This window comes from Ambystoma mexicanum, chromosome 9 (genome assembly GCF_040938575.1).
Source record: "Ambystoma mexicanum isolate Mex_15411 chromosome 9, UKY_AmexF1_1, whole genome shotgun sequence".
Lineage (NCBI taxonomy): Eukaryota > Metazoa > Chordata > Amphibia > Caudata > Ambystomatidae > Ambystoma > Ambystoma mexicanum.
The window spans coordinates 25,059,271-25,085,934 of NC_090931.1; the positions used below are offsets into that span (position 1 = coordinate 25,059,271).

Below are 26,664 nucleotides of genomic sequence, written 5' to 3' on the forward strand. Positions count from 1 at the left end.
GGCACTGCATGTTCACTCCTTTACTCCCAGCACATCACAATCTCACTCCCTTTACTCCCAGGGTACTGCATCCTCACTCCCTTTACTCCCAGGGCACTGCATTCTTACTCCATTTACTCCCAGGGCACTGCATTCTCACTCCCTCTACTACCAGGGCACTGCATGTTCATTCCTTTACTCCCAGGACACTGCATTCTCACTCCCTTTCATCCCAGGACACTGCATTTTCACTCCCATTACTCCCAGGACACTGCATTATCACTCCCTTTACTCCCAGGACATCACAATCTCACTCCCTTTACTCCCAGGGCACTGCATTCTCACTCCCGGGACACTGCAGTCTCACTCCCTTTACTCCCAGGACACTGCATTCTCACTCCCTCTACTCCCAGGGCACTGTATGTTCACTCCTTTACTCCCAGGACATCACAGTCTCACTCCCTTTACTCCCAGGGCACTGCATTCCCACTCCCGGGACACTGCAGTCTCACTCCCTTTATTCCCAGGACACTGCATTCTCACTCCCTTTACTCCCAGGGCACTGCATTCTCACTCCCTGTACTCCCAGGGCACTGCATGTTCACTCCTTTACTCCCAGGACATCACAGTCTCACTCCCTTTACTCCCAGGCACTGCATTCTCACTCCCAGGACACTGTATTCTCACTCCCTGTACTCCCAGGGCACTGCATGTTCACTCCTTTACTCCCAGGACATCACAGTTTCACTCCCTTTACTCCCAGGGTACTGCATCCTCAATCCCTTTACTCCCAGGGCACTGCATTCTCGCTCCCTTTACTCCCAGGGCACTGCATTCTCACTCCCTCTACTACCAGGGCACTGCATGTTCATTCCTTTACTCCCAGGACATCACAGTCTCACTCCCTTTACTCCCAGGGCACTGCATTCTCACTCCCTTTACTCCCAGGGCACTGCATTCTCACTCCCTTTACTCCCAGGGCACTGCTGCATTCTCACTCCCTTTACTCCCAGGGCACTGCATTCTCACTCCCTTTACTCCCAGGGCACTGCATTCTCACTCCCTTTACTCCCAGGGCACTGCATTCTCACTCACAGGACACTGCATTCTCACTCCCTTTACTCCCAGGACACTGCATTCTCACTCCCTTTACTCCCAGGGAACTGCATCTTAACTCCCTTTACTCCCAGGACATCACAGTCTCAATCCCTTTAATTCCAGGACACTGCATTCTCACTCCCTTTACTCCCAGGACACTGCATTCTCACTCCCTTTACTCCCAGGACATCACAGTCTCATTCCCTTTACTCCCAGGGCACTGCATTCTCACTCCCGGGACACTGCAGTCTCACTCCCTTTACTCCCAGGACACTGCATTCTCACTCCCTGTACTCCCAGGGCACTGCCTGTTCACTCCTTTACTCCCAGGGCACTGCATGTTCACTCCTTTACTCCCAGGACATCACAGTCTCACTCCCTTTACTCTCAGGGCACTGCATTCTCACTCCCTTTACTCCCAGGGCACTGCATTCTCACTCCCAGGACACTGCATTCTCACTCCCTTTACTCCCAGGACACTGCATTCTCACTCCCTTTACTCCCAGAACATCATAGTCTCACTCCCTTTACTCCCAGGGCACTGCATTCTCACTCCCTTTACTCCCAGGGCACTGCATTCTCACTCCCAGGACACTGCATTCTCACTCCCTTTACTCCCAGGACACTGCATTCTCACTCCCTTTACTCCCAGGACATCATAGTCTCACTCCCTTTACTCCCAGGGCACTGCATTCTCACTCCCTTTACTTCCAGGGCACTGCATTCTCACTCCCAGGACACTGCATTCTCACTCCCTTTACTCCCAGGACACTGCATTCTCACTCCCTTTACTCCCAGGACACTGCATTATCACTCCCTCTACTCCCAGGGCACTGCATGTTCACTTCCTTTACTCCCAGGACATCACAGTCTCACTCCCTTAAATCCCAGGACACTGCATTCTCACTCCCTTTACTCCCAGGGCACTGCATTCTCACCCCCTTTACTCCCAGGGCACTGCATTCTCACTCCCTTTACTTCCAGGACACTGCATTCTCACTCCTAGGACACTGCATTCTCACTCCCTTTACTCCCAGGACACTGCATTCTCACTCCCTTTACTCCCAGGACACTTGATTCTCACTCCCTCTACTCCCAGGGCACTGCATTCTCACTCCCAGGACACTGCATTCTCACTCCCTTTACTCCCAGGGCACTGCATTCTCACTCCCAGGACACTGCATTCTCACTCCCTTTACTCCCAGCACACTGCATTCTCACTCCCTTTACTCCCAGGACATCATAGTCTCACTCCCTTTACTCCCAGGGCACTGCATTCTCACTCCCTTTACTTCCAGGGCACTGCATTCTCACTCCCAGGACACTGCATTCTCACTCCCTTTACTCCCAGGACACTGCATTCTCACTCCCTTTACTCCCAGGACACTGCATTCTCACTCCCTCTACTCCCAGGGCACTGCATGTTCACTTCCTTTACTCCCAGGACACTGCATTCTCACTCCCTTTACTCCCAGGACATCATAGTCTCACTCCCTTTACTCCCAGGGCACTGCATTCTCACTCCCTTTACTTCCAGGACACTGCATTCTCACTCCTAGGACACTGCATTCTCACTCCCTTTACTCCCAGGACACTGCATTCTCACTCCCTTTACTCCCAGGACACTTGATTCTCACTCCCTCTACTCCCAGGGCACTGCATGTTCACTCCCTTTACTCCCAGGACATCACAGTCTCACTCCCTGTAATCCCAGGACACTGCATTCTCACTCCCTTTACTCCCAGGGCACTGCATTCTCACCCCCTTTACTCCCAGGACACTGCATCCTCACTCCCTTTACTCCCAGGACATCACAGTCTCATTCCCTTTATTCTCACTCCCTGTACTCCCAGGGCACTGCATGTTCACTGCAGACACTTTCTTGATGCGTTTATCCCGTGGCACACCATTGGTACACGCTGCTGCAGCGCCATACCCCCTGCACTGTATTTTAAAAGCATTTGGAGAGCATGATTTGCAGCATTTCGGAAGCAAAGCGTTCACTGTTACACAAGCACTGTGTGTGTCCTGTGAGTTGCGGCACTGGACGTGGCCGTGTTGCAAGGAGACGTCTTTGGCGCATCGCTGCCAAATGGACAATGAGGCCCGGTGCCTTGGATCCAAAGGACAGCTCTGTGAACTCGTGTAGCGCTTTATGCTTTTCTTGTAGCCATGTTTTCAGGGCAAAGCAAATGAGTATAGCTTGTGTGCCAGGGCTTTTAGAATGACTGAGTTTGAAATGCACTAAACTGTCCTGATTTCGCAGACCTTCGCCCAGCGGCAGTACCAGGAGTGGTACGGCTACACCGTCTTCTTCGTCAGTGTCGTCATCGAACAGCTGGCCGACCTGATGATGCGGAAAACCCGAAGAAACTCCTTCTTCCAGCAGCGCCCACTCAGGTAAGGCATGGCGGGGTGGAGGGGTCTGCTTAAACATCACATGTCTTGGGGTCACACCCCGAACTGCTTTGTGTTTATGTTTCGCCATTGTGTCTTGTCATTTCTTCGCGTGTCAAGATGGCATTGCTATTAGAACTCCAATACCACAGCTATTCAATGCAATACAGGTCTGAAGGCGGGAATCACACCTGGTGATGACATGTAAGAGAATATTAATAAAGAATCATGCAACTTGCGTGCATATGGATTGGGTGGAGACTCTTCCTCCCTCAAGGATATCGACATCATTCCCGGTCAGCTGGGAAGAGAGGAACTTGCCAAAGGATGGATTGGGTGGAGACTCTTCCTCCCTCAAGGATATCAACATCATTCCCGGTCAGCTGGGAAGAGTGGAACTTCCAAAGGATGGATTGGGTGGAGACTCTTCCTCCCTCAAGGATGTCGACATCATTCCCGGTCAGCTGGGAAGAGTGGAACTTGCCAAAGGATGGATTGGGTGGAGACTCTTCCTCCCTCAAGGATATCAACATCATCCCCGGTCAGCTGGGAAGAGTGGAATTGCCAAAAGATGGATTGGGTGGAGACTCTTCCTCCCTCAAGGATATCGACATCATTCCCGGTCAGCTGGGAAGAGTGGAACTTCCAAAGGATGGATTGGGTGGAGACTCTTCCTCCCTCAAGGATATCGACATCATTCCTGGTCAGCTGGGAAGGATGCAACTTGCGTGCATATGGATTGGGTGGAGACTCTTCCTCCCTCAAGGATATCAACATCATTCCCGGTCAGCTGGGAAGAGTGGAACTTGCCAAAGGATGGATTGGGTGGAGATTCTTCCTCCCTCAAGGATGTCGACATCATTCCCTGTCAGATGGGAAGAGTGGAACTTGCCAAAGGATGGATTGGGTGGAGACTCTTCCTCCCTCAAGGATATCGACATCATTCCCGGTCAGCTGGGAAGAGTGGAATTGCCAAAGGATGGATTGGGTGGAGACTCTTCCTCCCTCAAGGATATCAACATCATTCCCGGTCAGCTGGGAAGAGTGGAACTTGCCAAAGGATGGATTGGGTGGAGACTCTTCCTCCCTCAAGGATATCGACATCATTCCTGGTCGGCTGGGAAGGATGCAACTTGCGTGCATATGGATTGGGTGGAGACTCTTCCTCCCTCAATGATATCGACATCATTCCCGGTCAGCTGGGAAAAGTGGAACTTGCCAAAGGATGGATTGGGTGGAGACTCTTCCTCCCTCAAGGATATCGACATCATTCCCGGTCAGCTGGGAAGAGTGGAATTGCCAAAGGATGGATTGGATGGAGACTCTTCCTCCCTCAAGTATATCAACATCACTCCCGGTCAGCTGGGAAGAGTGGAACTTGCCAAAGGATGGATTGGGTGGAGACTCTTCCTCCCTCAAGGATGTCAACATCATTCCCGGTCAGCTGGGAAGAGTGGAACTTGGTGCTTTTGCACATCACTCCAAGCAATGGATTGGGTGGAGACTCTTCCTCCCTCAAGGAAAGACTATCCAACATACTCCATTTTCCGAAGAAGAGAATTCTATTGAACATACTCCTATGATACATTGTTTCCTTTTGACAAAGTAGCATCATAGCCATGCAATTCAGAGATGTCCCCAGGAAGGCCCTTCATCAATACCGTGGTAATCACTTTGAAAATGTAGAGAGCAGAAAGTCAGGGAGTGTGGATTCACAGGTTTGATAAGAGAAAATATAAGATAAATGAAACATATGTTGGCACATTAGGAAGCTTCCAAAGACGCAGCATTTTAGAATCTGAATAATAATATACACATTCTTCCTGAGCACTGTTGGGTTCTTGACCTGTGAGACCTTCTCAGTTGGCCGCATTCCAATATCTAGTTATGTTTTACTTTCCTGGTGTTTGAGTGCAAGTCCTTTTCCCTGTGGTGATCAACGTGAGGGCTCGGCACTTGGGATCTTATCCCTCGTGGTTGGTTTTGTCAAGAGGATGCATTATTGAGCGGAAACATGGTGTCTCCACTTCCCAGCATGCTACCTGACTGCCGTGGGCTAGTAGCGAAGGGGTGACGTACGACATGTGTCTAGCGACTTATTTATTGGATATCTGTAAGGACCTATACAACAGTGGTGTTTCAAGGTGCTGCAAAACAAAAAAAGTGTTTGGGGGACAAGGGAAAAAGATATCAATAACGTTGCATTGATCTTATGACATTCAGATCCTGCAAGTGCAGTGACAAGAGGTGCGAGGGAGAGGGTTGGGGGCGAAGTGCCCCTGATAACTCCCACCCCCCACAACCCCAGCCCCCCAGTATGTATGTGCAATCTTCCTAATCTTCACCAAAGGGCTTTGAGCTTTCGATAGGATGGACTCGAGTTCGCCAACTGGAGAACCAGTGGCCAAGAGTATTATCCATGATCTTTATGAGCCCTAGTCAGTTGGCTGGCCTGCCTGGCAATGGCGTGCAAGGGTCCCTTTCTGGAAATGTGGCTATTACAGTAAGATTGCGCCCCCAGTTTGCATAGGATTGGGATTTGCTTTTGCGAGCTAGAGGGGGCATTGACAGGGCTCCCACTGAAGTAGGGATGTTATATCCGGGCACCATTACAGCTCCATTCTATTTGAAATAGTGACAAACCTTGCGTCCTTGGAGGTCCAGTAAAAAAGTTGACTTTCTTTGGTGTCTTTCTCTATATTCTAACTCGTTCTTACACAATCTGCCCATGTGGGAGGTTGGGGGACCCCACTAGGACCCACTCCCTGGAATTCCTGTCTCTGTTTTGGTATCTTGAAGGTAGCAGGGTTTTCTCCGTAGGGAAGTCTCCATTGACTGGTATTGCACCATTCAAACTGGTAGATGAAGTCCTGCTAACTCCATCTCCGTCTCCTTGTTTTCCTCCAGGAATAAGGTCCTGATTATGGGCCTGGCCTCTCAGGTCATCGTTGCGGCCTTTCTCTCGTACTGCCCGGGCATGCCGGACGCCTTGAAGTTTACACCTATTCGGTGAGTTCTGAGTTTATTTATCTGATCAATACAATTAACTGCCCCCCGGCCACAACCAATGAACGAGGGCAGCACCAATGAGTGCTGATCACACTAGGCAGAAGTGATGACATATGGGCACAGAGGACGCTGATTATAGAGGGCAGAACCAATGAGTGCTGATCACACTAGGCAGAAGTATTGAGATATGGGTGCAGAGGGCACAGCTAACGAAAGAGGGCAAAACAATGAGTGCTGATCACACTAGGCAGAAGTATTGAGATATGGGCAGAGAAGGCACAGAGGGCCCAACTAACAAAAGAGGGCAGAACAAATGAGTGCTGATCACACTAGGCAGAAGTGATGAGTGCTGATCACACTAGGCAAAAGTATTGAGATAAGGGCAGAGAGGGCACAGAGGGCACAACTAACGAAAGAGGGCAGAACCAATGAGTGCTGATCACACTAGGCAGACGTGATGAGATATGGGTGCAGAGGGCACAACTATCGAAAGAGGGCAAAACCAATGAGTGCTGGTCACACTAGGCAGAAGTATTGAGATATGGGCAGAGAAGGCACAGAGGGCCCAACTAACAAAAGAGGGCAGAACAAATGAGTGCTGAACACACTAGGCAGAAGTGATGAGTGCTGATCACACTAGGCAGAAGTGATGAGTGCTGATCACACTAGGGAGAAGTAATGAGATATGGGCAGAAGTGATGAGTGCTGATCACACTAGGCAGAAGTGATGAGTGCTGATCACACTAAACAGAAGTGATGAGTGCTGATCACACTAGGATTAAGTGATGAGTGCTGATCACACTAGGCAGAAGTGATGAGTGTTGATCACACTAGGCAGAAGTGATGAGTGTTGATCACACTAGGCAGAAGTAATGAGATATGTGCAGAAGTGATGAGTAATGATCACACTAGGCAGAAGTGATGAGTGCTGATCACACTAGGGAGAAGTAATGTGATATGGGCAGAAGTGATGAGTGCTGATCAACTAGGCAGAAGTGATGAGTGCTGATCACACTAGGCAGAAGTGATGAGTGCTGATCACACTAGGGAGAAGTAATGAGATATGGGCAGAAGTGATGAGTGCTGATCATACTAGGCAGAAGTGATGAGTGCTGATCACACTAGGCAGAAGTGATGAGATATGGGCAGAAGTGGTGCATGCTGATCACACTAGGGAGAAGTAATGAGATATGGGCAGAAGTGATGAGTGCTGATCACACTAGGCAGAAGTGATGAGTGCTGATCACACTAAGCAGAAGTGATGAGTGCTGATCACACTAGGCAGAAGTGATGAGTGCTGATCACACTAGGCAGAAGTGATGAGTGCTGATCACACTAGGCAGAAGTGATGAGTGCTGATCACACTAGGGAGACATGATGAGATATGGGCAGGAGTGATGAGTGCTGATCACACTAGGCAGAAGTGATGAGTGCTGATCACAGTAGGCGGAAGTGATGAGTGCTGATCACACTAGGCAGAAGTGATGAGTGTTGATCACACTAGGGAGAAGTAATGAGATATGGGCAGAAGTGGTGAGTGATTATCACGCTAGGCAGAAGTGATGAGTGCTGATCACACTAGGGAGAAGTAATGAGATATGGGCAGAAGTGATGAGTGCTGATCACACTAGGCAGAAGTGATGAGTGCTGACCACACTAGGCCGAAGTGATGAGTGCTGATCACACTATGGAGAAGTAATGAGATATGGGCAGAAGCGGTGAGTGCTGATCACACTAGGCAGTAGTGGTGAGTGCTGATCACACTAAACAGAAATGATGAGTGCTGATCACACTAGGGAGAAGTCATGAGATATGGGCAGAAGTGATGAGTGATGATTACACTAGGCAGAAGTGATGAGTGCTGATCACACTAGGGAGAAGTAATGAGATATGGGCAGAAGTGATGAGTGCTGATCACACTAGGCAGAAGTGATGAGTGCTGATCACACTAGGCAGAAGTGATGAGTGCGGATCACACTAGGGAGAAGTAATGAGATATGGGCAGAAGTGATGAGTGCTGATCACACTAGGCAGAAGTGATGAGTGCTGATCACACTAGGCAGAAGTGATGAGATATGGGCAGAAGTGGTGAGTGCTGATCACACTAGGGAGAAGTAATGAGATATGGGCAGAAGTGATGAGTGCTGATCACACTAGGGAGAAGTAATGAGATATGGGCAGAAGTGATGAGTGCTGATCACACTAAGCAGAAGTGATGAGTGCTGGTGCTGATCACACTAGGCAGAAGTGATGAGTGCTGATCACACTAGGCAGAAGTGATGAGTGCTGATCACACTAGGGAGACGTAATGAGATATGGGCAGAAGTGATGAGTGCTGATCACACTAGGCAGAAGTGATGAGTGCTGATCACAGTAGGAAGAAGTGATGAGTGCTGATCACACTAGGCAGATGTGATGAGTGTTGATCACACTAGGGAGAAGTAATGAGATATGGGCAGAAGTGATGAGTGATCATCACACTAGGCAGAAGTGATGAGTGCTGATCACACTAGGCAAAAGTATTGAGATAAGGGCAGAGAGGGCACAGAGGGCAGAACTAACGAAAGAGGGCAGAACCAATGAGTGCTGATCACACTAGGCAGACGTGATGAGATATGGGTGCAGAGGGCACAACTATCGAAAGAGGGCAAAACCAATGAGTGCTGGTCACACTAGGCAAAAGTATTGAGATATGGGCAGAGAAAGCACAGAGGGCCCAACTAACAAAAGAGTGCAGAACAAATGAGTGCTGAACACACTAGGCAGAAGTGATGAGTGCTGATCACACTAGGCAGAAGTGATGAGTGCTGATCACACTAGGGAGAAGTAATGAGATATGGGCAGAAGTGATGAGTGCTGATCACACTAGGCAGAAGTGATGAGTGCTGATCACACTAGGCAGAAGTGATAAGATATGGGCAGAAGTGGTGAGTGCTGATCACACTAGGGAGAAGTAATGAGATATGGGCAGAAGTGATGAGTGCTGATCACACTAGGGAGAAGTAATGAGATATGGGCAGAAGTGATGAGTGCTGATCACACTAAGCAGAAGTGATGAGTGCTGGTGCTAATCACACTAGGCAGAAGTGATGAGTGCTGATCACACTAGGCAGAAGTGATGAGTGCTGATCACACTAGGGAGACGTAATGAGATATGGGCATAAGTGATGAGTGCTGATCACACTAGGCAGAAGTGATGAGTGCTGGTCACAGTAGGAAGAAGTGATGAGTGCTGATCACACTACGCAGATGTGATGAGTGTTGATCACACTAGGGAGAAGTAATGAGATATGGGCAGAAGTGATGAGTGATCATCACACTAGGCAGAAGTGATGAGTGCTGATCACACTAGGGAGAAGTAATGAGATATGGGCAGAAGTGATTAGTGCTGATCATGCTAGGCAGAAGTGATGAGTGCTGACCACACTAGGCAGAAGTGATGATTGCTGATCACACTAGGGAGAAGTAATGAGATATGGGCAGAAGTGATGAGTGATCATCACACTAGGCAGAAGTGATGAGTACTGATCACACTAGGGAGAAGTAATGAGATATGGGCAGAAGTGGTGAGTGATCGTCACACTAGGCAGAAGTGATGAGTGCTGATCACACTAGGGAGAAGTAATGAGATATGGGCAGACGTGGTGAGTGCTGATCACACTAAACAGAAGTGATGAGTGCTGATCACGCTAGGGAGAAGTAATTAGATATGGGCAGAAGTGGTGAGTGCTGATCACACTAAACAGAAGTGATGAGTGCTGATCACACTAGGCAGAAGTGATGAGTGCTGATCACACTAGGCAGAAGTGATGAGTGCTGATCACACTAGGCAGAAGTGATGAGTGCTGATCACACTAGGGAGAAGTAATGAGATATGGGCAGAAGTGATGAGTGCTGATCACACTAGGCAGAAGTGATGAGTGCTGATCACACTAGGCAGAAGTGATGAGTGCTGATCATACTAGGGAGAAGTAATGAGATATGGGAAGAAGTGATGAGTGCTGATCACACTAGGCAGAAGTGTTGAGTGCTGATGACACTAGGCAGAAGTGGTGAGTGCAGATCACACTAAACAGAAGTGATGAGTGCTGATCACACTAGGCAGAAGTGATGAGTGCTGATCACACTAGGCAGAAGTGATGAGTGCTGATCACACTAGGGAGAAGTAATGAGATATGGGCAGAAGTGATGAGTGCTGATCACACTAGGCAGAAGTGATGAGTGCTGATCACACTAGGCAGAAGTGATGAGTGCTGATCAAACTAGGGAGAAGTAATGAGATATGGGAAGAAGTGATGAGTGCTGATCACACTAGGCAGAAGTGATGAGTGCTGACCACACTAGGCAGAAGTGGTGAGTGCTGATCACACTAAACAGAAGTGATGAGTGCTGATCACACTAGGCAGAAGTGATGAGTGCTGACCACACTAGGCAGAAGTGGTGAGTGCTGATCACACTAAACAGAAGTGGTGAGTGCTGATCACACTAAACAGAAGGGATGAGTGCTGATCACACTAGGCAGAAGTGATGAGTGCTGACCACACTAGGCAGAAGTGGTGAGTGCTGATCACACTAAACAGAAGTGATGAGTGCTGATCACACTAGGCAGAAGTGATGAGTGCTGATCACACTAGGCAGAAGTGATGACATATGGGCACAGAGGGCGCTGATTCTAGAGGATGATCTAATCCGAGATGATCAGAATGGGCACAACTGCTGAGAGCGATTAAGCAAATGAAACATGAGCTTTCAGGCCATCAATAATGAGGAATGGGCACAAACATCAGAGACAGCGAGACAAGCCGTGAAAGATGGCATAGAGAGCAGAACCAGTCAGATTTGGGCACCGGAGGTTTGAGACTATATGAGATCTACAGACAAGTGCTGTAGGGCAGAGGGTATTCCAAGGTCCCACCTAGTGCAAAAAGTGTGCCAATGGGTGAGCAAGGGAGAGAGAGGGAGGCCAGCACTAGCCAATGCCAGGATTTGCAAGTGATGAGCCAGTGGGAAAGTGGTATCAGAAATGGGCCAATGAAAGAGCGGTGACAAGGAATGGGGATCACACCAATAGTAGCACACCAATGAACAGGGAAAGAGGACTGCCAAGGGTTAACCTGAGGATGTAGGCAACACGCTCTAGGGCACATAGAGGGGGCGGGTGGCACTGAGAGAGGAGAGGGGCGTGTAGCCAGTGGGAGCACTATGACTTCAGCCTGTGGGGTGGGTGGGGGGGACTCCGGGACCTGCATGCAGCGCTGAGAATGTGTCTTCTCCCCTCTTGCCTAGGGTCCAGTACTGGTTCATCGCGGCACCGTACGCGATCCTGCTCTTCAGTTACGACGAAATCCGGAAGCTGTTCATCCGCAGATACCCTGGCAGTAAGTAGAAGCACGCGCCTATTCCCTGTATCCCCCGTGCTTGCAGCAGTCACACTTTGGGATGCGGAGAATAGGGCACATTACAGGAGGGGAATTGAATTGATGTAGAGTGGCACGTGGCTGGCACCATCCAGGCGCTGGGGCTGGTGTGATGCTCAGCCAGCCACCCGAATACTCAATCTTGGGTTCAAGACCCTCTGCTGCACGGCCTTTCTTGTCTGCAGCGCCATCGCCTTCCTTTGCATCTTCAATGGATGGTGTAGCCGCAGGGTGACCCTGGGACAAGGCTCTCGAGTCAGAGTGTCCCATTGACATATGGTAAAACATGTGTTAGTAAAAAGGGCATTGATTGGCCCAGCCCATCGCCGACGCTTGCCACCCACTATGAATTGATCCACGCTCATCTTCTAGCGAGATTAGAGAACGCAAGGTTAACACCTGGCCCCTCATTCATACGCAAGGACAGCGCCTGGCTCTTCCCTTCCCCTCATTCATACACAAGGACAGCACCTGGCTCTCCCCGTCCCCTCATTCATATGCAAGGACAGCACCTGGCTCTTCCCTTCCCCTCATTCATACGCAAGGACAGCACCTGGCTCTCCACCTCCCCTCATTCATATGCAAGGACAGCACCTGGCTCTCCCCTTCCCCTCATTCATATGCAAGGACAGCACCTGGCTCTTCCCTTCCCCTCATTCATACGCAAGGACAGCACCTGGCTCTCCACCTCCCCTCATTCATACGCAAGGACAGCACCTGGCTCTTCCCTTCCCCTCATTCCCACGGAAGGACAAAACCTGGCTCTCCACTTCCCCTCATTGATAAGCAAGTACAGCACCTGGCTCTTCCCCTCCCCTCATTCATTGGCAAGGACAGCACCTGGCTCTCCCCTTCCCCTCTTTCATACGCAAGGACAGCACCTGGCTCTCCCCTTCCCTTCATTCATTGGCAAGGACAGCACCTGGCTCTCCCCTTCCCCTCATTCATACGCAAGGACAGCACCTGGCTCTTCCCTTCCCCTCATTCATACGCAAGGACTGCACCTGGCTCTCCCCGTCCCCTCATTCATACGCAAGGACAGCACCTGGCTCTCCACTTCCCCTCATTCATATGCAAGGACAGCACCTGGCTGTTCCCTTCCCCACATTCATACGCAAGTACAGCACCTCGGCTCTTCCCTTCCCCTCATTCATACGCAAGGACACAATCTAGTTCTCCACTTCCCCTCATTCATACGCAAGGAAACCACCTGGCTCTCCCCTTCCCCTCATTCATACGCAAGGACAGCACCTGGCTATCCCCGTCCCCTCATTCATACGCAAGGACAGCACCTGGCTCTCCACTTCCCCTCATTCATACGCAAGGACAGCACCTGGCTCTCCCCTTCCCCTCATTCATACGCTAGAACAGCACCTGGCTCTCCACTACCCCTCATTCATACGCAAGGACAGCACCTGGCTCTCCCCTTCCCCTCATTCATATGCAAGGACAGCACCTGGCTCTTCCCTTCGCCTCATTCATATGCAAGGACAGCAGCTGGCTCTCCCCTTCGCCTCATTCATATGCAAGGACAGCACCTGGCTCTCCCATTCCCCTCATTCATACGCAAGGACAGCACCTGGCTCTCCCCTTCCCCTCATTCATAGGCAAGGACAGCACCTGGCTCTCCCCGTCCCCTCATTCATACGCAAGGACAGCACCTGACTCTTCACTTCCCCTCATTCATACGCAAGGACAGCACCTGGCTCTTCCCTTCGCCTCATTCATACGCAAGGACAGCACCTGGCTCTCACCTTCCCCTCATTCATATGCAAGGACAGCACCTGGCTCTCACCTTCCCCTCATTCATACGCAAGGACAGCACCTAGCTCTCCAAGTCCCCTCATTCATACACCAGGACAGCACCTGGCTCTCCACTTCGCCTCATTCATACGCAAGGGCAGCACCTGGCTCTCCACTTCCCTCGTTCATATGCAAGGGCAGCACCTGGATCTTCCCTTCCCCTCATTCATACGCAAGGACAGCACCTGACTTTCCCCTTCCCCTCATTCATATGCAAGGACAGCACCTGGCTCTCCACTTCGCCTCATTCATACGCAAGGACAGCACTTCCCTTCCCCTCATTTATACGCAAGGACAGCACCTGGCTCTTCCCTTTCCCTCATTCATACGCAAGGACAGCAACTGGCTCTCCCCTTCCCCTCATTTATACGCAAGGACAGCAACTGGCTCTCCCCTTCCCTTCATTCATACGCAAGGACAGCACCTGGTTCTCCACTTCCCTCATTTATTTGCAAGGACACCACCTGGCTCTCCCCTTCCCCTCATTCATACGCAAGGACAGCACCTGGCTCTCCCAGTCCCCTCATTCATACGCAAGGACAGCACCTGACTTTCCCCTTCCCCTCATTCATATGCAAGGACAGCACCTGGCTCTCCACTTCGCCTCATTCATACGCAAGGACAGCACTTCCCTTCCCCTCATTTATACGCAAGGACAGCACCTGGCTCTTCCCTTTCCCTCATTCATACGCAAGGACAGCAACTGGCTCTCCCCTTCCCCTCATTCATACGCAAGGACAGCAACTGGCTCTCCCCTTCCCTTCATTCATACGCAAGGACAGCACCTGGTTCTCCACTTCCCTCATTTATTTGCAAGGACACCACCTGGCTCTCCCCTTCCCCTCATTCATACGCAAGGACAGCACCTGGCTCTCCCAGTCCCCTCATTCATACGCAAGGACAGCACCTGGCTCTCACCTTCCCCCTCATTCCTACGCAATGACAGCGTCTGGCTCTTCCCTTCCCCTCATTCATACGCAAGGACAGCACCTGGCTCTCCACTACCCCTCATTCATACGCAAGGACAGCACCTGGCTCTAACCTTCCCCTCATTCATATGCAAGGACAGCACCTGGCTCTCCCCTTCCCCTCATTCATACGCAAGAACAGCACCTGGCTCTCCACTACCCCTCATTCATATGCAAGGACAGCACCTGGCTCTCCCCTTCGCCTCATTCATATGCAAGGACAGCACCTGGCTCTCCCATTCCCCTCATTCATACGCAAGGACAGCACCTGGCTCTCTCCTTCCCCTCATTCATAGGCAAGGACAGCACCTGGCTCTCCCCGTCCCCTCATTCATACGCAAGGACAGCACCTGACTCTTCACTTCCCCTCATTCATACGCAAGGACAGCACCTGGCTCTCCACTTCCCCTCATTCATATGCAAGGACAGCACCTGGCTCTCACCTTCCCCTCATTCATACGCAAGGACAGCACCTAGCTCTCCAAGTCCCCTCATTCATACACCAGGACAGCACCTGGCTCTGAACTTCCCCTCATTCATACGCAAGGACAGCACCTGGCTCTCCACTTCGCCTCATTCATGCGCAAGGACAGCACCTGGCTCTCCCAATCCCCTCAATCATACGCAAGGACAGCACCTGGCTCTCCACTTCGCCTCATTCATACGCAAAGACAGCACCTGGCTCTCCCAATCCCCTCAATCATACGCAAGGACAGCACCTGGCTCTCCACTTCGCCTCATTCATACGCAAGGACAGCACCTTGCTCTCCCCTTCCCCTCATTCATACGCAAGGGCAGCACCTGGCTCTTCCCTTCTCCTCATTCATACGCAAGGACAGCACTTCCCTTCCCCTCATTTATACGCAAGGACAGCACCTGGCTCTTCCCTTTCCCTCATTCATACGCAAGGACAGCAACTGGCTCTCCCCTTCCCTTCATTCATACGCAAGGACAGCACCTGGTTCTCCACTTCCCTCATTTATTTGCAAGGACACCACCTGGCTCTCCCCTTCCCCTCATTCATACGCAAGGACAGCACCTGGCTCTCCCAGTCCCCTCATTCATACGCAAGGACAGCACCTGGCTCTCACCTTCCCCCTCATTCCTACGCAAGGACAGCGCCTGGCTCTTCCCTTCCCCTCATTCATACGCAAGGACAGCACCTGGCTCTTCCCTAGCCATCATTCATACGCAAGGACAGCACCTGGCTCTCTCCTTCCCCTCATTCATACGCAAGGACAGCACCTGGCTCTCCCAGTCCCCTCATTCATACGCAAGGACAGCACCTGGCTCTCACCTTCCCCTCATTCCTACGCAAGGACAGCGCCTGGCTCTTCCCTTCCCCTCATTCATACGCAAGGACAGCACCTGGCTCTTCCCTAGCCATCATTCATACGCAAGGACAGCACCTGGCTCTCTCCTTCCCCTCATTCATACGCAAGGACAGCACCTGGCTCTTCCCTTCCCCTCATTCATATGCACAGACAGCACCTGGCTCTCCACTACCCCTCGTTCATACGCAAGGACAGCACCTGGCTCTCCACTTCCCCTCATTCATACGCAAGGACAGCACCTGGCTCTTCCCTTCCCCTCATTCATAAGCAAGGACAGCACCTGGTTCTTCCCTTCCCCTCATTCATACGCAAGGACAGCACCTGGCTCTCCCCGTCCCCTCATTCATATGCAAGGACAGCACCTGGCTCTTCCCTTCCCCTCATTCATACGCAAGGACAGCACCTGGCTCTCCCACTACCCTCATTCATACGCAAGGACAGCACCTGGTTCCCCCCCTCCCCTCATTCATTTGCAAGGACAGCACCTGGCTCTCCACTTCCCTCATTTATTTGCAAGGACACCACCTGGCTCTCCCCTTCCCCTCATTCATACGCAAGGACAGCACCTGGCTCTCTCCTTCCCCTCATTCATACGCAAGGACAGCACCTGGCTCTTCCCTTCCCCTCATTCATATGCACAGACAGCACCTGGCTCTCCACTTCCCCTCATTCATACGCAAGGACAGCACCTGGCTCTTCCCTTCCCCTCATTCATACGCAAGGACAGCACCTGGCCCCTCATTCATATGCAAGGACAATACCTGGCTCTCCACTACCCCTCGTTCATACGCAAGGACAGCACCTGGCTCACCACTTTGCCTCATTCATACGCAAGGACAGCACCTGGCTCTTCCCTTCCCCTCATTCATACGCAAGGACAGCACCTGACTCTCCCCTTCCCCTCATTCATATGCAAGGACAGCACCTGGCTCTCCCCTTCCCCTCATTCATACGCAAGGACAGCACCTGGCTCTTCCCTTCCCCTCATTCATAAGCAAGGACAGCACCTGGTTCTTCCCTTCCCCTCATTCATACGCAAGGACAGCACCTGGCTCTCCCCGTCCCCTCATTCATATGCAAGGACAGCACCTGGCTCTTCCCTTCCCCTCATTCATACGCAAGGACAGCACCTGGCTCTCCCACTACCCTCATTCATACGCAAGGACAGCACCTGGTTCCCCCCCTCCCCTCATTCATTTGCAAGGACAGCACCTGGCTCTCCACTTCCCTCATTTATTTGCAAGGACACCACCTGGCTCTCCCCTTCCCCTCATTCATACGCAAGGACAGCACCTGGCTCTCTCCTTCCCCTCATTCATACGCAAGGACAGCACCTGGCTCTTCCCTTCCCCTCATTCATATGCACAGACAGCACCTGGCTCTCCACTTCCCCTCATTCATACGCAAGGACAGCACCTGGCTCTTCCCTTCCCCTCATTCATACGCAAGGACAGCACCTGGCCCCTCATTCATATGCAAGGACAATACCTGGCTCTCCACTACCCCTCGTTCATACGCAAGGACAGCACCTGGCTCACCACTTTGCCTCATTCATACGCAAGGACAGCACCTGGCTCTTCCCTTCCCCTCATTCATACGCAAGGACAGCACCTGACTCTCCCCTTCCCCTCATTCATATGCAAGGACAGCACCTGGCTCTCCCCTTCCCCTCATTCATATGCAAGGACAGCACCTGGCTCTCCACTTGGCCTCATTCATACGCAAGGGCAGCACCTGGCTCTCCACTTCTCTCGTTCATACGCAAGGACAGCACCTGGCTCTCCCCTTCCCCCTCATTCATACGCAAGGACAGCACCTGGCTCTCCCAGTCCCCTCATTCATACGCAAGGACAGACATGGCTCTCACCTTCCCCTCATTCCTACGCAAGGACAGCACCTGGCTCTTCCCTTACCCTCATTCATACGCAAGGACAGCACCTGGCTCTCCCAGTCCCCTCATTCATACGCAAGGACAGCACCTGGCTCTCACCTTCCCCTCATTCCTACGGAAGGACAGCGCCTGGCTCTTCCCTTCCCCTCATTCATACGCAAGGACAGCACCTGGCTTTTCCCTTCCCCTCATTTATACGCAAGGACAGCACCTGGCTTTTCCCTTCCCCTCATTCATACGCAAGGACAGCACCTGGCTCTTCCCTTCCCCTCATTCATATGCACAGACAGCACCTGGCTCTCCACTTCCCCTCATTCATACGCAAGGACAGCACCTGGCTCTTCCCTTCCCCTCATTCATACGCAAGGACAGCACCTGGCCCCTCATTCATATGCAAGGACAATACCTGGCTCTCCACTACCCCTCGTTCATACGCAAGGACAGCACCTGGCTCACCACTTTGCCTCATTCATACGCAAGGACAGCACCTGGCTCTTCCCTTCCCCTCATTCATACGCAAGGACAGCACCTGACTCTCCCCTTCCCCTCATTCATATGCAAGGACAGCACCTGGCTCTCCCCTTCCCCTCATTCATACGCAAGGACAGCACCTGGCTCTTCCCTTCCCCTCATTCATAAGCAAGGACAGCACCTGGTTCTTCCCTTCCCCTCATTCATACGCAAGGACAGCACCTGGCTCTCCCCGTCCCCTCATTCATATGCAAGGACAGCACCTGGCTCTTCCCTTCCCCTCATTCATACGCAAGGACAGCACCTGGCTCTCCCACTACCCTCATTCATACGCAAGGACAGCACCTGGTTCCCCCCCTCCCCTCATTCATTTGCAAGGACAGCACCTGGCTCTCCACTTCCCTCATTTATTTGCAAGGACACCACCTGGCTCTCCCCTTCCCCTCATTCATACGCAAGGACAGCACCTGGCTCTCTCCTTCCCCTCATTCATACGCAAGGACAGCACCTGGCTCTTCCCTTCCCCTCATTCATATGCACAGACAGCACCTGGCTCTCCACTTCCCCTCATTCATACGCAAGGACAGCACCTGGCTCTTCCCTTCCCCTCATTCATACGCAAGGACAGCACCTGGCCCCTCATTCATATGCAAGGACAATACCTGGCTCTCCACTACCCCTCGTTCATACGCAAGGACAGCACCTGGCTCACCACTTTGCCTCATTCATACGCAAGGACAGCACCTGGCTCTTCCCTTCCCCTCATTCATACGCAAGGACAGCACCTGACTCTCCCCTTCCCCTCATTCATATGCAAGGACAGCACCTGGCTCTCCCCTTCCCCTCATTCATATGCAAGGACAGCACCTGGCTCTCCACTTGGCCTCATTCATACGCAAGGGCAGCACCTGGCTCTCCACTTCTCTCGTTCATACGCAAGGACAGCACCTGGCTCTCCCCTTCCCCCTCATTCATACGCAAGGACAGCACCTGGCTCTCCCAGTCCCCTCATTCATACGCAAGGACAGACATGGCTCTCACCTTCCCCTCATTCCTACGCAAGGACAGCACCTGGCTCTTCCCTTACCCTCATTCATACGCAAGGACAGCACCTGGCTCTCCCAGTCCCCTCATTCATACGCAAGGACAGCACCTGGCTCTCACCTTCCCCTCATTCCTACGCAAGGACAGCGCCTGGCTCTTCCCTTCCCCTCATTCATACGCAAGGACAGCACCTGGCTCTTCCCTAGCCATCATTCATACGCAAGGACAGCACCTGGCTCTCTCCTTCCCCTCATTCATACGCAAGGACAGCACCTGGCTCTTCCCTTCCCCTCATTCATATGCACAGACAGCACCTGGCTCTCCACTACCCCTCGTTCATACGCAAGGACAGCACCTGGCTCTCCACTTCCCCTCATTCATACGCAAGGACAGCACCTGGCTCTTCCCTTCCCCTCATTCATAAGCAAGGACAGCACCTGGTTCTTCCCTTCCCCTCATTCATACGCAAGGACAGCACCTGGCTCTCCCCGTCCCCTCATTCATATGCAAGGACAGCACCTGGCTCTTCCCTTCCCCTCATTCATACGCAAGGACAGCACCTGGCTCTCCCACTACCCTCATTCATACGCAAGGACAGCACCTGGTTCCCCCCCTCCCCTCATTCATTTGCAAGGACAGCACCTGGCTCTCCACTTCCCTCATTTATTTGCAAGGACACCACCTGGCTCTCCCCTTCCCCTCATTCATACGCAAGGACAGCACCTGGCTCTCTCCTTCCCCTCATTCATACGCAAGGACAGCACCTGGCTCTTCCCTTCCCCTCATTCATATGCACAGACAGCACCTGGCTCTCCACTTCCCCTCATTCATACGCAAGGACAGCACCTGGCTCTTCCCTTCCCCTCATTCATACGCAAGGACAGCACCTGGCCCCTCATTCATATGCAAGGACAATACCTGGCTCTCCACTACCCCTCGTTCATACGCAAGGACAGCACCTGGCTCACCACTTTGCCTCATTCATACGCAAGGACAGCACCTGGCTCTTCCCTTCCCCTCATTCATACGCAAGGACAGCACCTGACTCTCCCCTTCCCCTCATTCATATGCAAGGACAGCACCTGGCTCTCCCCTTCCCCTCATTCATACGCAAGGACAGCACCTGGCTCTTCCCTTCCCCTCATTCATAAGCAAGGACAGCACCTGGTTCTTCCCTTCCCCTCATTCATACGCAAGGACAGCACCTGGCTCTCCCCGTCCCCTCATTCATATGCAAGGACAGCACCTGGCTCTTCCCTTCCCCTCATTCATACGCAAGGACAGCACCTGGCTCTCCCACTACCCTCATTCATACGCAAGGACAGCACCTGGTTCCCCCCCTCCCCTCATTCATTTGCAAGGACAGCACCTGGCTCTCCACTTCCCTCATTTATTTGCAAGGACACCACCTGGCTCTCCCCTTCCCCTCATTCATACGCAAGGACAGCACCTGGCTCTCTCCTTCCCCTCATTCATACGCAAGGACAGCACCTGGCTCTTCCCTTCCCCTCATTCATATGCACAGACAGCACCTGGCTCTCCACTTCCCCTCATTCATACGCAAGGACAGCACCTGGCTCTTCCCTTCCCCTCATTCATACGCAAGGACAGCACCTGGCCCCTCATTCATATGCAAGGACAATACCTGGCTCTCCACTACCCCTCGTTCATACGCAAGGACAGCACCTGGCTCACCACTTTGCCTCATTCATACGCAAGGACAGCACCTGGCTCTTCCCTTCCCCTCATTCATACGCAAGGACAGCACCTGACTCTCCCCTTCCCCTCATTCATATGCAAGGACAGCACCTGGCTCTCCCCTTCCCCTCATTCATATGCAAGGACAGCACCTGGCTCTCCACTTGGCCTCATTCATACGCAAGGGCAGCACCTGGCTCTCCACTTCTCTCGTTCATACGCAAGGACAGCACCTGGCTCTCCCCTTCCCCCTCATTCATACGCAAGGACAGCACCTGGCTCTCCCAGTCCCCTCATTCATACGCAAGGACAGACATGGCTCTCACCTTCCCCTCATTCCTACGCAAGGACAGCACCTGGCTCTTCCCTTACCCTCATTCATACGCAAGGACAGCACCTGGCTCTCCCAGTCCCCTCATTCATACGCAAGGACAGCACCTGGCTCTCACCTTCCCCTCATTCCTACGGAAGGACAGCGCCTGGCTCTTCCCTTCCCCTCATTCATACGCAAGGACAGCACCTGGCTTTTCCCTTCCCCTCATTTATACGCAAGGACAGCACCTGGCTTTTCCCTTCCCCTCATTCATACGCAAGGACAGCACCTGGCTTTTCCCTTCCCCTCATTTATACGCAAGGACAGCACCTGAATCTTCCCTTCCCCTCATTCCTACGCAAGGACAGCACCTGGCTCTCCACTTCGCCTCATTTATACGCAAGGACAGCACCTGGCTCTCCACTACCCCTCATTCATATGCAAGGACAGCACCTGGCTGTTCCCTTCCCCACATTCATACGCAAGGAAACCACCTGGCTCTCACCTTCCCCTCATTCATACGCAAGGACAGCACCTGGCTCTTCCCTCCCCTCATTCATACGCAAGGACATCACCTGGCTCTCCACTTCCCCTCATTCATATGCAAGGACAGCACCTGGCTCTCCCCTTCGCCTCATTCATACGCAAAGACAGCACCTGGCTCTTCCCTTCGCCTCATTCATAGGCAAGGACATCACCTGGCTCTCCACTACCACTCATTCATACGCAAGGACAGCACCTGACTCTTCCCTTCGCCTCATTCATACGCAAGGACAGGACCTGGCTCTCCACTTCCCCTCATTCATACGCAAGGACAGCACCTGGCTCAACACTACCCCTCATTCATACTCAAGGACAGCACCTTGCTCTCCCCTTCTCCTCATTCATACGCAAGGACAGCACCTGGCTCACCACTACCCCTCATTCATACTCAAGGACAGCACCTTGCTCTCCCCTTCCCCTCATTCATACGCAAGGGCAACACCTGGCTCTCCCCTTCCCCTCATTCATACGCAAGGACAGCACCTGGCTCTCCCCTTCCCCTCATTCATATGCAAGGACAGCACCTGGCTCCCCCCTTTCCCTCATTCATATGCAAGGGCAGCACCTGGCTCTTCCCTTCTCCTCATTCATACGCAAGGACAGCACTTCCCTTCCCCTCAATCATACGCAAGGACAGCACCTGGCTCTTCCCTTCCCCTCATTCATACGCAAGGACAGCCCCTGGCTCTCTCCTTCCCCTCATTCATACGCAAGGACAGCACCTGGCTCTTCCCTTCCCCTCATTCATATGCACAGACAGCACCTGGCTCTCCACTACCCCTCGTTCATACGCAAGGACAGCACCTGGCTCTCCACTTCCCCTCAATCATACGCAAGGACAGCACCTGGCTCTCCACTTCGCCTCATTCATACGCAAGGACAGCACCTGGCTCTCCCCGTCCCCTCATTCATACGCAAGGACAGCACCTGGCTCTTCCCTTCCCCTCATTCATAAGCAAGGACAGCACCTGGTTCTTCCCTTCCCCTCATTCATACGCAAGGACAGCACCTGACTCTCCCCGTCCCCCCATTCATACGCAAGTACAGCACCTGGCTCTTCGCTTCCCCTCATTCATAAGCAAGGACAGCACCTGGTTCTTCCCTTCCCCTCATTCATACGCAAGTAAACCACCTGGCTCTTCCCTTCCCCTCATTCATGCGCAAGTAAAGCACCTGGCTCTTCCCTTCCCCTCATTCATATGCAAGGACAGCACCTGGCTCTCCCCTTCCCTTCATTCATACGCAAGGACAGCACCTGGCTCTCCACTTCCCTCATTTATTTGCAAGGACACCACCTGGCTCTCCCCTTCCCCTCATTCATACGCAAGGACAGCACCTGGCTCACCACTTTGCCTCATTCATACGCAAGGACAGCACCTGGCTCTTCCCTTCCCCTCATTCATACGCAAGGACAGCACCTGGCTCTCCCAGTCCCCTCATTCATACGCAAGGACAGCACCTGGCTCTCACCTTCCCCTCATTCCTACGCAAGGACAGCACCTGGCTCTTCCCTTCCCCTCATTCATATGCAAGGACAGCGCCTGGCTCTTCCCTTCCCCTCATTCATACGCAAGGACAGCACCTGGCTCTTCCCTTCCCCTCATTAATACGCAAGGACAGCACCTGACTCTTCCCTTCCCCTCATTTATACGCAAGGACAGCACCTGACTCTTCCCTTCCCCTCATTCCTACGCAAGGACAGCACCTGGCTCTCCACTTCGCCTCATTTATACGCAAGGACAGCACCTGGCTCTCCACTACCCCTCATTCATACGCAAGGACAGCACCTGGCTGTCCACTTCCCCTCATTCATATGCAAGGACAGCACCTGGCTCTCCATTTCCCCTCATTCATATGCACGGACAGCACCTGGCTCTTCCCTTCCCCTCATTCATACGCAAGGACAGCACCTGGCTCTTCCCTTCCCCTCATTAGTACGCAAGGACAGCACCTGGCTCTCCCCTTCCCTTAATTCATATGCAAGGACAGCACCTGGCTCTCCATTTCCCCTCATTCATATGCACGGACAGCACCTGGCTCTCCAATACCCCTCATTCATATGCAAGTACAGCACCTGCCTCTCCACTGCCCCTCATTCATACGCAAGGACAGCACCTGGCTCTCCCCTTCCCCTCATTCATATGCAAGGACATCACCTGGCTCTTCCCTTCCCCTCATTCATACGCAAGGACAGCACCTGGCTCTCCCCTTCCCCTCATTCATACGCAAGGACAGCACCTCGTTCTTCCCTTCCCCTCATTCGTACGCAAGGACAGCACCAGGCTCTCCACTTCCCCTCTTTCATACGCAAGGACAGCACCTGGCTCTCCCCTTCCCCTCATTCATATGCAAGGACAGCACCTGGCTCTTCCCTTCCCCTCATTCATACGCAAGGACAGCACCTGACTCCCCCCTTCCCCTCATTTATAAGCAAGGACAGCACCTGGCCCCTCATTTATAACCAAGGACAGCACCTGGCCCCTCATTCATATGCAAGGACAGCACCTGGCTCTCCACTTCCCCTCGTTCATTCGCAAGGACAGCACCTGGCTCCCCCTCTCCCCTCATTTATATGCAAGGACAGCACCTGGCTCTCCACGTCCCCTCTTTCATACACAAGGACAGCACCTGGCTCTCCACTTCGACTCATTCATACGCAAGGGCAGCACCTGTCTCTCCACTTCCCCTCATTCATACGAAAGGACAGCACCTGGCTCTCCACTCCCCCTCATTCATACGCAAGGAGAGCACCTGGCTCTTCACTACGCCTCATTCATACGCAAGGGCAGCACATGGCTCTTCCCCTCGTCTCATTCATACGCAAGGACAGCACCTGGCTCTCCCAATCCCCTAAATCAGACGCAAGGACAGCACCTGGCTCTCCACTTCGCCTCATTCATACGTAAGGACAGCACCTGGCTCTCACAATCCCCTCAATCATACGCAAGGACAGCACCTGGCTCTCCCTGTCCCCTCATTCATACGCAAGGACAGCACCTGCCTCTCCCCGTCCCCTCATTCATACGCAAGGACAGCACCTGGCTCTCCCAATCCCCTCAATCATACGCAAAGACAGCACCTGGCTCTCCACTACCCCTCATTCATACGCAAGGGCAGTACCTGGCTCTCCCCTTCCCCTCATTTATCTGCACACATTTTGGGGGACATACGTTGTACGCATTTCTCAAAAGACACCTCTTAGTTTCAGCACATGCAGGGCATGTTAGAAGCAGTGCCTGCCTGCCCCTAAGCAATACACCATCAGTTATCACAAAAAGGGTTTGCTGCAGTGGAAGGCAGAGGGTATAGAGAGGACGTGGAGATGCAGAACGAAAACACTAGCGAGGCACAATTTACCACGACAAGTGGTGAAATAGAAGGTTATTCAGTCTGCGTTCCTGCCCCTGTGGCAAGAACACCTCTACACACTTTGGAATGCAGACGCCCCCACGGGACTGTGGGAGAATTTGGCCGGTGGTGCAACGCCAATGAATCGCCCCACGCACGCCCTGTTTGGGCAGAGGGAGACATGGGCTTTAATGCCCAAGGGATGCCCACATAGATGAGCTGGCACTGAAAGCAAAGGGCGCCATTCAAGGCAAAGCGGCTACGATGTTCTATATGGAACCTCTCCCTAATATTGCCGTGCCCTGGGATGTGCTCTGAGACTGGGACGTGTGCACAGCAAATACTGCGATTTAGAGCTCCGTACTCGGACGCTTTGATGTGAAGTTGAGGGGGCTACTGCAATTATATTTAACACTGTTTTCAAATGTCAGTCTGATTTGTATTCTGGCCAGTTATTTTATGGAAAGGTCACTTCTTTGATGCTGTTTATGATGTGAGATGAGGGTGATTGAATGGCTCGCCTGGTCATATGGCTTGAAGCGCCTTGTGTCGCGATGGCTTGACGCTAGCTGACCCCTGCTTCCTTGTGCTTTTCACAGGTTGGTGGGATAAGAACATGTACTACTGAGCACTCTCTGGCGCTACACGGCCCCCTGCAGCTTCGGATCCAGCTCTCGCGCACTTCTCCACGCAATGCGACGAAGAAATCAAACCAGCGCCTTGAAACCAACACTCCTGCTGTTTGGCACTCTTGAGCATATGTGATCAAACCCCCGCCGATCCTGTACACCCATCCCGCACTTCTGCCTCTGCCCTAACCCATCCCACCCTGCTCCCTGGACGGAACTGTACCCAATCCTTCTGCAGAAATACCCTGGACAAGGTTTGACCCATCGCCTCTTCGCCACCTTGGGGATGAATATTTCTATAACATTCATTTTCATAAACTATTTTATACTTATGTATGAAAGGAACACATGTGAATATTGTAAAGTTTATTTTTGAATGAGCTCCCTTTTTTGTAGGGTGTGCACAGAAGCCAGTTCTCTCATGGCTGGCGGACTGCGAGCACGAGCGCAATAAATGCACATTTTTCAGTAAACCCGCATTGGTCTATTTCTAGACTGAAGCGGACACTCTACCGTACAGTGTGTGCAAGCTGGGCACGCCCAGATGTGTGCATCTTGGCTCCACTTCTGCTTGGTGCCCATCCCATGCACCCAAGATGGCCACGCCTGTTCTTGGAGTCCTCATAATTGCCGCTACTTGGCAACTCACAGGCGCTCGGGCACAGAACTACTTCTCTTAAGCCCCTTGATCTCAGCAGGTGTGCACGTAACCGAACTACTGA

General features: G+C 52.3%; 1 protein-coding gene across 1 annotated transcript in view; it reads left to right on the plus strand.

Moving 5' to 3' along the window:
* The window catches only part of LOC138487621 (potassium-transporting ATPase alpha chain 2-like), a 148,026-nt gene extending 121,611 nt beyond the window's left edge, over nt 1–26,415 (plus strand). Inside the window, exons 20-23 of the mRNA XM_069614104.1 lie at nt 3,344–3,477; nt 6,382–6,483; nt 11,770–11,861; nt 25,913–26,415. Coding sequence (XP_069470205.1) covers nt 3,344–3,477; nt 6,382–6,483; nt 11,770–11,861; nt 25,913–25,941 — 357 coding nt within the window. The 3' untranslated portion in view covers nt 25,942–26,415. The remainder of the gene's footprint in view (nt 1–3,343; nt 3,478–6,381; nt 6,484–11,769; nt 11,862–25,912) is intronic.
* Nucleotides 26,416–26,664: the final 249 nt, after the last annotated feature.